The sequence below is a fragment of the Glycine max genome, chromosome 20, assembly GCF_000004515.6.
Source record: "Glycine max cultivar Williams 82 chromosome 20, Glycine_max_v4.0, whole genome shotgun sequence".
NCBI lineage: Eukaryota > Viridiplantae > Streptophyta > Magnoliopsida > Fabales > Fabaceae > Glycine > Glycine max.
Window position 1 is genome coordinate 27401608 of NC_038256.2, and position 10970 is coordinate 27412577.

Sequence of the window (10970 nt, forward strand, 5' to 3'; positions counted from 1 at the left end):
CCATTTGAGAAAATAATGTTATTTCTCATCTGCCACACTGACCATGTAAGCGCCACCCACCAAACCCTCCACCTACTAACACAAATTCCTTTGACCCCGTCAATCATATGTTGGGCAAAATGTTGCCTTTGATGCAGTGGAAAAACAATGGAGATATTCACCCAGGACGTGATTTCCCACCAGAGAGGTATGATTTTGCTACATTGGAAAAAAAGGTGTGATGTATCCTCCACTGTACTTCTGCAGAATGGGCATGTTTGGTCCTGTATTTCCACCTGCCGCCTATTTAAGTTTGCTTTGGTGGGCAATCTGTCTCGAAGTAGCCTCCAAACAAAAACTGCAACTTTGGATGGAATCCGCAGTTTCCATAATTGCACAAAATCTGCAACATCTTCCCCCTGCACTGCATCCCCCCACAGCATGTCGTAATCAGTTTTCGCTGAGTATTGACCAGAGGGTTCTGGTTTCCAGACCCAATCATCCCTGCAGTTCAGCTGGACCCTCACTGCTGCCACCTCATTTATGAAGTTGTCAGCCATAGATACCTCACAATCAAATAAGTGTCGCCTCCATTGGAAATCCCATTCCCAACCAGTGGCTTTGTGATCTCCCATTTGCTGAATAAGGTGATTCTGTTGGCAAGAAATAAGATATAGCCTTGGGTATTTGGCTGCCAAAGCTGTCCCACCACAAGTCCACTTGTCCTCCCAAAATTTTATTCGATCACCGCAACCCAACTTCCACTCCAAGCCATTGTGAAAAGCAAACTCTTGTTGCGGATGATGGAGTGCCAATTTCAGATCCCTCCACCAAGAAGAATCATTAGAACCTCGAGATGCTTCATCTAAACTCCTCCAACCTCCGTACTTTGATTCCAGCACTTTAGCCCATAGCTCTTTATGGTTTTGGAATAAGCTCAATTTCCATTTGCCCAACAATGCAAGGTATTGTAACAAGCTAATGTTCACATTATGGCTTCCCACTGAGTACCCTCTGAATAGATTTTTCTCCACAGCTTGTCTCATTAGGCCATTCAGACCCTCAGCAACTATATTAAAAAGAAGTGGCGCTAATGGATCGCCTTGTCTGAGGTCTCTTTGGGGTTTGAATTCAGCGGAGGGGCTCCCGTTCACCAAGACCGAAACTGATGCAGAAGACAAACATCCTGCAATCCATTGTGTCCATTTGGGGCAGAAATTCATCCTCCTCATCATGTATTTCAGAAATTCCCATGATACTGAGTCGTAAGCCTTCTCATAATCGACTTTGAACACTAGGCATGACTTTTTACTTCTCTTAGCCTCCTCTACCACTTCATTTGCAATAATGACTCTGTGCAGCAGGTGCCTACCGCTTATAAAGGCTGATTGCCGTTCATCTATAATGGTAGGCATAACTTTCTTCAATCGATTGGCCAATAGCTTGCTCACTATCTTGTAGACACAACCTATTAGGGAAATAGGTCTATAGTCATGAAGGGATTGCGGATCAGACACCTTAGGAATCAATGCAATAAAAGAGGCATTGCTTCCTTTTGGAAAATGTCCATTAACAAAAAATTCGTCCAAGAAGCGCAGGATATCAGACTTAATTGTGGGCCAAAACTTCTTGATGATATCTCCTTTAATCCACCTAGCCCTGGATTTTTGCCTCAGCAGCGACTCATGAGAAAGTGCAGCTACCCACAAGTCTTGCTGCAGCTGCCTTCTAGCATTAGCCTCCTGGGGTGATAAAAATCTGTCAATTGTCTGCTCTTCCAGCCTGTTTAACTCCCCCTGAATCTGCTTGTACTTCTTGTAAGTATCTCCAAACTCTTCCTTGTTCCAAATCTGCAGTCTTCTTTTAAGGCGTTTTAATTTTTCTTTAAGTACATACCCGCCCCAACCTCCTATCTGAGTAGATGTCCAGCATTCATGGACTGTTTTTGTAAAGGAGCTATCCTTCAGCCAATAATCCATGACCCTAAAAGGTTTGGGTCCCCAATCAATGATCTTTGATCTAAGCAGAATAGGACAATGGTCAGAAAAGTTTCTTTCTAGAGTGTATTGGGTTGTATCTGGCCATTTTGCCATCCATTCATGAGATATCAGAAATCTGTCCAGTTTGCTTTTAGCTGAACCATTTGGCCTGAACCAAGTGAAATTTTTGCCCACCCATGGCGCATCCTCTACCTCCAATTCATCGATCCAATCGTTAAACTCCTTGATGCTAGTATCACCAGCCCCGTTACAGCACTGCCCCATCCTCTCTGCTGGATTTCTCACATTGTTGAAGTCCCCCAAAATACACCATAGCCCCCCATTGTTTTGATTCCTCAACTGCTTGATACTGTCCCAAAGTACTCTTTTGTTCTGAATGTCGCATGGTGAGTAGATGCACATAATGTGAACCAGCTGGTCTTCCTTGATCCAATGGCCTTTCAGTAAGATAAAACCTGCCCCATCTATTTTGCTTTGCAGTTGAAAAGCTTCATCACTCCACATACACAGTAAACCACCTGTTGTGTTGTTTGCAGGCTGTGCTTCCCACAGTACTGCTGAATCCCCCCACAATGTTTGACATAATCGCTTATCAATGAACTCCTTTTTTGTCTCTTGGATACAAATCATATCAATATGTTCTTTCTTGATCATTCTTCTTATTGCGCCCCACTTCACTCTCCTCCCTAATCCCCTAACGTTATAGGAGATAATATTCATGGAATATGTCTTCCTTCTCCCAGCCTCTGTGCCTCCTTTTTATCTCTTTCCTCCATGTCTTTTATTTTCCTGATTATCACCCCTTGTTCTGTGTCACTAGTTACCCCCATTTCTTGAGCCATGTTCCATATGACTACTGCCTCCTCCATAGGCCTATTCTCGGGTTTTTCATTCTCCCCACCTTGCTCCTCCGTTTGACTGCTCTCAGGTTTTTCACTCCCTTCGTTGCAGTGTTTGAGTGCATTCCTCATGCCATTTGGGCCCACTGCTTCCATCTCCCCTAGTATCTTCAGGCAACCCAGTTTGTTGATCTCTGGTCAGTATTTTAATTTTTGGGGCTGTATGTATAGTTGGTTGAGTTGAGGGGTCCAGTTGCAGTTTCTGTTTGCACCTCCGAGATCTTGATTAGACCATCCAGTTATTGCTAGGTGTGTTTTTTAATGGTTGTGGGCTGCTGCTACTGGCTTTGTTAATTTTGGAGGGGGTGTGACTAGGAAAGCCCAACTCCCTACTAGCCACGTTTGCTCCCATGTGATAATGTTGTATCTTTTCTCCCATCAGGTCTACCACTGCCACATCATCATCTTTTCTAACTTCTGGAGTTCCACTAGGATGCATAAAGTGCACCCCTTTTGAAATCGCGGTGTCATTGGTGAGAGCATTATTTTTTGGTGCATCCTTTCCTTCCACTGCACCATTTCCTCTTTTGTGAAAGTTTTTATCCTCCTCGGGCTGAACCACCTCCCTGGCAGCCTGCACCCCATAGTCTTGACACCTGGCTTTTGCATGAAACGCCTCCTCTGAACTGGACCCCTGACAAGCCACGTGGTTTGTGCGTGAGTCTGCACACATGACTGTTGTGGTTGGTGAAGGTATTGGTGGTTTGAATCGCAGGTCCAAGGCATTATCCAGCAAACGAAGCGATGGGGTTGGACCGGTGGGTAATGACGAGGATCCACGGTCAATGCTTCCGGCAGTGTGCTCGCGTCCTGGCCGACAGCAATCGGTGGTAGTTGACACAATGGTAATGTCGACGTCGCCGACTTGCTCTACAATGGCATCCCGTCGCCGGTCAGTCGTGTTTGGCGGGCTCAGGATGCTCGCGGCGTCACCTCCCCCGCCGTGAAGATCGTGATGGGGCCAGCTTTGCTCAGGCACGAGTGCTGACGCCGGAGGTGCGACTTCATCTGCCTCAAGGAATGACGTATCTAACTTTCCCGATATAGGCGTTCCAATACTACTGTCATCAGATGCGACTTCGTCCGACGACCATGCGTTTCGCGTTCTCCAGCAATAACATGGCTCTACATTCTGGCTACATTCCTCCACTACGTAAATATCGAAACTCTCCCCTCCTACGAACACCCTTACAGTATGCTGGATTGTCGGTCTCCTGGGAGTGCGGATGAGGACCCGTGTTCTGTCGACACGTCGGGCTGCTTCCATATCGTCATCAACGTCCACCAGTTCCCCAAATAAGGTGACAATCTTCTGGATGTGCGTCTTTTCCATTGCTATTAGAGGAATTCCCCAGCATTGTACCCAGGTGATTCGTTGTCCCGGACGAAGCCCTGGGTGCCATTTTTCCAGTGAGTAAAATAATACCACTTTTCCATCCTCCATCTCCTTCTTCAGTCCTTCCGCCTTATCCTCCGTGAGCCCGAGTAACAACACCATGTCGTCTCCCATGTATTTCGGAGTTACGTCAACTCCAAAGTCCCACAGAAGGTCTTCCTCAAGTCTGTCGAAGACCGCGAGGTTACTGAGTCGCCCTACCCAAGCCTCGCTGAACCATTTTTTGTCCTTCAGTGAGATATCAAGGTGTATGGAGGATAGGGAAGGTGTGTGACCGTTAAAGTCAACGTTTGGTCTCCTCCTCTGCCCAGCCTCTGTCTTGTTACCAGCCACCACTGCCGCATAGGAGGTGGAAGCTGATGTTTGTCTCCCTCGTGCTACTGAAATCTGGGTCTTGTCCTCGTACCACCATGGTTTCAGCTGAGTCACCCTCCCCGTGTGTCTCCCATACTTGGGAATGTTAACGTACAATTTCAGACCACCAATGATCATCTGGTCCATTGCCTTTGCTAGCCCATGTACGTCTTTCACTCCTTTAAATTTGGCGAAGCCAAACCTTCTCCCCGTTCTTGTTCTTTTGCTTAGAAATGAAGATCTCCCTCAGGTCACCCCACCTCCTAAAGTGATACCACAACTCCTTCTCTGTAATGTCCTCTGCAAAACGTGTGAAGTAAAATGTCGATATGTCGCCCTTATCCCGCCAGTTTTGTCGACTATATCCTTGTTGTTGTCCATCGTAGCTTGTTGTAGATGTCCGTCAAGGATCCTCGTTGAAGCTCACTCTACCTCTCTCTCTTACATCACTTCCTCTCCTCTCACTCTCCCCCCCACTGTTTCTCTCTCTACACATTCTCTCTCTAGTGGTGCACTAAATCAATATTTGCTTGCAGTTCAGCATTGGCCTCAGGAACTGGAACTCCCCTCCCAACTCGCTCACGTGGACGAGATTTCTTGACACCATCAGCATTAGCTTTACCAGCTGCTCTCAATCTTCTAGCTTCTTCATCCCGTAGCTTTGCATCCATCTCCTTGCTGGGAGGATATTTTTATCTCACTTATTTTTTGGTTGTGATAAAATCTTGCCACTTATTTTTTAGTTGTGATAAAATCTTGCCGTTGTGGTGGGAGTCGATGTCGTGGGTAAATATTGTGGGGGCATTCTCAAAAATTCCAAAAAACCATTTCCTTCAACTTGCTTATTGTAATTCTGAAGGTTTTAGGGGTCAACGATGGCCGAGTTGGTGGATCGCCCTCACTTAGTGTATTTGGCATCATAGTAATAGGATTGTATTCCTAAATGAAAGTTTCAATGGTCATAAATTGATGGAGGATGCCTTATTCTTCTGCTGGACCTGGTTTAAAAACCTGGAAAAAGGATTTGATATCCCATTTCATTCTTGGTCTAGCAGTATTAGGGATGTTTTTTGTACTCGGGGACAATAGTGTATAAAATTACAGATCTTGTGTGTGGGTGGTTACCTAGTTTACAGCTAGATCTTTGGTTCCTTAATACTTGTTCTGTATATTGTATTAGTTAACCATAGTTCTGCTCCTGTTGATGCTAGGTTGTATGCAAATCAGTACCGCTTGTACTGCTTTCACTATTACTTATAATATATATCTAATTTTTCCGATCAAAAAATAAATAAATAAAAAGTAAAATAGGTTACAGCTTGAAGACCCATGAATCTATGTGTAAAATAATACAGAAAAATACCTCCACCACATGATATCCACAGTGCCTAGCAGCTACATGGGCAAGTGTTGTTTTTCCAAGACCTGGTGATCCACAGAGCAGAAGGATCTGTAATCATTATGAAAATTCAGTTAACAATGTGATTCAACACTCAATATCTAACAATGGGGTTGGTATCATAAAACATTATAAATCAAATGGCTGCATCTTATACAATTTACAAACAACACAATGAGCATAGTGTAATTGCATGATTAGAAGGATCATATTGAAAATATTATCAAGAATCAATACATTAATACTAACTCCATCCCTAAATATAAAACTCTTTTAACTAATTTGCACTCATTAAAAAAGTTAGTTAATTTAATTAGTAACATTAAATTTGTTAACAATTTATATAATATTTTCAAAATTACCATTAAAATTATTAAGACTCATCATCTCACTCTTTTTACTTAATTACTTTCTACCTAATTAATTAATGTGTGTTACTCATCTTTCCCAATCCTCACAAGAGAGAAAATAAATTTACCTTTTAACTTATAGCATTTATTGTTTATTGATTACAAAAATTGTAAATAATTAAGAGTATTTTGGCAAAAAAAAAATTAAAGCAAGAGACAACTAAAAGTAGTCATATAAAAAGGGACAACCAAATTTTTCAAAAGAATTTTATATATAGGGAAGGAGTTAGTATATCTGTTGTTTTATTAAAAGGCTTTAAATATTAAAAGTCCCAAAAGAGTTCAAAAATTAAAATATTTTTCAGTAGAATCCATTATAAAACATATAAGATGGAAATTTGGACCACTTGGATCTGGAGTGGCATTCCATTAATAAGTATTCTAGAGAGAGCTGCAGCATGTGGCAATTCACACTCCATACATCAGAATTTTAGAATATGATTTGGAGGGAAGATAAGTATTTTTCTCCATAAACTATCAAATAATCAGAAAACATGAGTGGGAAATGCTCAGAAGGAAGCTGAAAGAATAGACCTGTTTCCAATATATCAAAAGTCCTCAAGAGTAAAAAATGTTTACATTTCAAGATAAAGCCAACTGCTTTCCAAAATTATCTATCAAAAAAGAGTCAATAGTTCATTGTTACAAACCCAACCATTACATGTTTAGTGAACGTGATCACACAAACAATCAAAATACTAATCACAACCCAAATACATAATCCCAAATACTAATACATATTCTAAAACCCACCCTGGATCGGTCTAGAAGAAACATATTGTTAACTAGTTAATTATGATCAGCCCGTTAAAAATCTCACAAAAATGGTCACCAGTCTTCACAAAATCAACACAATTAATAGCACAATTCTACCAATTTGGCACTATTGCATATTTTCTTCTCAAAAATGACAAATGCATGGATGGCTATGTAAGAATAACCACTTGGCTACAAATCATATTAACCAGACAATTATCAATGAAAATGCAATCAGACAATTATTATAAATTACCTTTTGTTCTGGAGGACCAATATTCCTTGACTTTGCATTCCATACATCTTGAATACTCTTTGAACTACCACTCTCATCCATACTTCTAGCATTTATATACCTCCTCCCATTACTCCATTTGGGTCCTCCATTCATCCTTGGAAACTTTGAATTCAATGGTTTCTGATTGTGGACAATAGAAGAATGTCGTTTCAAAGATGACAAAACATCATCTGATGTGCTTCGAATTTCAGATCCAAACACAATAGAATCCCATTGTTTCAACCACAAGAGTACCTATCGTAGACAACCAGTCAAATCCGTCAATGGCAACAGAAGCCAAGCCAAGAAAGTCTAAGAATAATATATCTTTAACTATACAGTTTTAATAAATGTTTTTCATAGCTAAATGTTATGCCAATGACTTACCTCGCGATTTGTCTGTTCATCACTGAGAAGCTCGGTAAATGATTTTGGAGCATATTTATCAACCCAAAGTCGCTCATGAACCGTTTGTGCTTCAGGAATGTCTAGAACACTTTTGCCTTCAGAACTAGCTTCCAAGGCCTATATCATTACAAGAGCAAGAATAAAGAATCAGAAATATTACAAGTCATGTTTGATAACAATTTTAGATGCTTTCCAAGTGACAAACAACCACAATGCAAAAACACTGAAATTTTCATTCAAGTTTCAGAAAATCAGAAGCTCAGAAAACACATTGTTAACTCTTTAGTCCAAACCTTAGCGAAAGCCTCTTGCTCCAACCTCTCAAGTATAACATTAACTGGTTCTGAACTAAGCTCTGCAACCAAATAGAATTCAAGCAAATTAGCTCAGCATCAAACAAAGATCATTATCAAAATTTAAGCAAAAACCTTACATTAAAATAATTGTATTTCTAACAAAGTTAGATCCTAAAGTAATGTTCGGGAGTCAGATTTTGGATGGGGAAAGAGAGGAATACCTTCATTTCTATTAAAAATCAGATTCAAATATTTTGTATTTATTGAATAGCTGTTTGTAGGCAAGTCATATCTGATATATAGCCTAATCATATCTGATTTGTAGGAACAATATATCCTCTAATTATGAGTATTTATTGTACTAAGCCTATATATCAAACTCTGTGATGTCATTCGAACACATGGATTCAGTAGCTCTATGCCTCTCCTTTCTCTCTTTGAACAATTTCTAATAAATATTCTCTAATTTGATAATCTTTTAAAAGAAAACAAATAAAATGATAAACTACCATTAACTTAATGTCCTAGCGTTTTATTTACTTCAACAATAGCATTATATAACTCTCTTAATTCATAAGTTATCCTTCCTTTTCTTTTGTACCAAAAGTCCAAAACCTCTCCTCCAAAATGCCCTCAAGATCTGAAATTGTGAAAACGCAAATAATCTTGGTGCATCTTCAGTCATATTCAGTTCAGGTTATTTTTTAATAAAATATTCCCTTTTTCTTTTAACAGTTTCATCCAAAACTTTATCTTAATTAGCTAGGGACGTGAAAAAAAAAAAAAAAGTAAACCACCAATTTCATCCTAGTACTATTACCCTCCCTGCTAAGAAATCCTTGAAATAAAAATAATAAATATACTCTAGTAGTCCTCGAAATATTAAAAACCATGTTAGACAGTCACCCCACACCCAAAAAAAACATTTAAAAGAAACCTTTCAAATTACCTAAACCATACTACTAAAATATATCAGCATCAACTTAAGGACTAACGTGATGATTGATGAATATTCAATAATTCAGGAATTATTTTAATGATTTAATTTCTCTAGGAATTATTAGGAGAGGGGATAACTAAATTAGTTAAATAGTTTCATTTCTCTAGGAGCTACTAGCACAGGGAGTAATAATTCAAGAAGAAAAAGTACCAGCAGAATAACCTCGGTCCCTAAATTTTACAAAAAATACACCATCTTAAGGACTAAAGTATCGAATATTCGACATTTCAAGAATTGCTTAAATAGTAGTTTTATTATTATTGAAAGGAACGAAATTGGTGGTTTATTAAAATTTTAAAGAAACAAAAAAGGTACCAGCAGAATATCCATTGTAATCAAGCTTCGTGACGCGCTCCTCTCCTTGGAACCGGTTCAGCTTCGCGTAAACCCTGTTGCCGCTGGGCGCGGTGATCGGCATGCACTCGCCGTCAATCTCCGAGGCGAATCTCGACAGTGTCTTCTCCTTCTCGAACATCATTTCCTCCATCGCCTGCTCCGGAGGAGCCGGCGGAGGAGAGTACCGGGGCCAGTCCTCGTCGGCCACGGCGAAATCCTCCTCGACGGCAACCCTAACCTTCGCTCTCTTCTCTTCTGGAGAAGGCGGACGCGATCGCTTGTGGCCGTTGAATTCGGGCTCCGCCGAAGGAACCGCGAGATCTTGCGGCGACGGCGATTGTTGAGAATTTGATTCAAGAAATTCGGCGGCGGGGTCTAGGTCTGGGAAGTAATAGTGATGGTCTTCTTCTTCTTGTTCTTGTTCGGCAAAATGAGAATTTGATTCGAGAAATTCGAGTTCTTCGGGGAGGGGAATATCCATGTCCATATCATCCATGTCAGTTGAGAGAGAGAGGTTTCAATTTGTGTAAGAAGAATTGAGAAGAAAGGTTTGTGTGTAGGTTAAGTGAACTCTGGTTTTGGCGGGAAGGTGAGAAAAGATTGCTGGATTGGAGATAGTGTTGTATTCTACTATGCGGCTTTCCAAGGGGCACGAGCCAATCTATCCGCGCGGTTAGGTGCACCCAACATTCTTGAAAATGTCAAAATTGTCCTTGCTTAGTTTTCCACTTCCGGATCTGTAAGTTGATCCGTAAGTCTTTTTCGGATCAACTTGATTCGTAAGAGACTTCCGGATCAAGTTGATCCGGAAGTTACGGATCAAGTTGATCCGGAAAAGACATACGGATCAAGCAGATCGGGAAGTCTCTTACGGATCAACTTGATCCGTAAGAGGAAAAAAAATTATAATATGCTTTTAAATACAACATATTTATTTATAATATAATTAAATATATTTTTTATTTTATTAAATATAATATATTTATAAATATTTATTTATTATAAATAATTAATTTTTTTTATATATTTTTTTAGAATAAATTTATTTAGAAGATGATATTAAAATACTTACTCAGTCCCATTATAATTATTGTTTAAGGTTATTTTATACATATTAATAAAAATCAATAAATACATAAAAGATAATATTATAAAGAATTAATCATATCATTATTAATATTTATAAAAAATATAAAAAAATAATTAGTATTATATAAAAAATTAAAATACTAACTACTTTACAATACATTTTTTTACATGATCATTAGTATAAGTGGGAAAATTGTAATTATAAGAGAATTTAAAAATATTAGTACGGTATATACGATCTTAGATAACGAATGATGTCCATTTTTTGGTTAATTATTTTTTTTACACCCTTTTCAACTTCTTTATTTCAATTATATTTAAAGTTATAACACGCGTGTATATAGACACAAATGGAATACACAATCAATGAA

The 10970-nt window shown here is 39.4% G+C and overlaps 1 protein-coding gene across 3 annotated transcripts in view; it reads right to left on the reverse strand.

The window, feature by feature from the left end:
- LOC100791474 (chromosome transmission fidelity protein 18 homolog) overlaps window positions 1-10158 on the reverse strand; it is a 72303-nt gene extending 62145 nt beyond the window's left edge. Inside the window, exons 1-5 of one of the 3 annotated variants that reach the window (XR_420260.4) lie at window positions 9490-10158; window positions 8172-8233; window positions 7858-7995; window positions 7450-7725; window positions 5992-6078 (exon numbers count right to left, since the gene is read on the reverse strand). Coding sequence is in view for 2 of the 3 variants with exons in the window: in XM_006605660.4 (XP_006605723.1) it covers window positions 5992-6078; window positions 7450-7725; window positions 7858-7995; window positions 8172-8233; window positions 9490-10006 (1080 nt within the window). In the remaining variant the exon portion in view is untranslated. The remainder of the gene's footprint in view (window positions 1-5991; window positions 6079-7449; window positions 7726-7857; window positions 7996-8171; window positions 8234-9489) is intronic. The other 2 variants (XM_006605660.4, XM_003556835.5) reach the window with 2 other exon arrangements.
- Window positions 10159-10970: the final 812 nt, after the last annotated feature.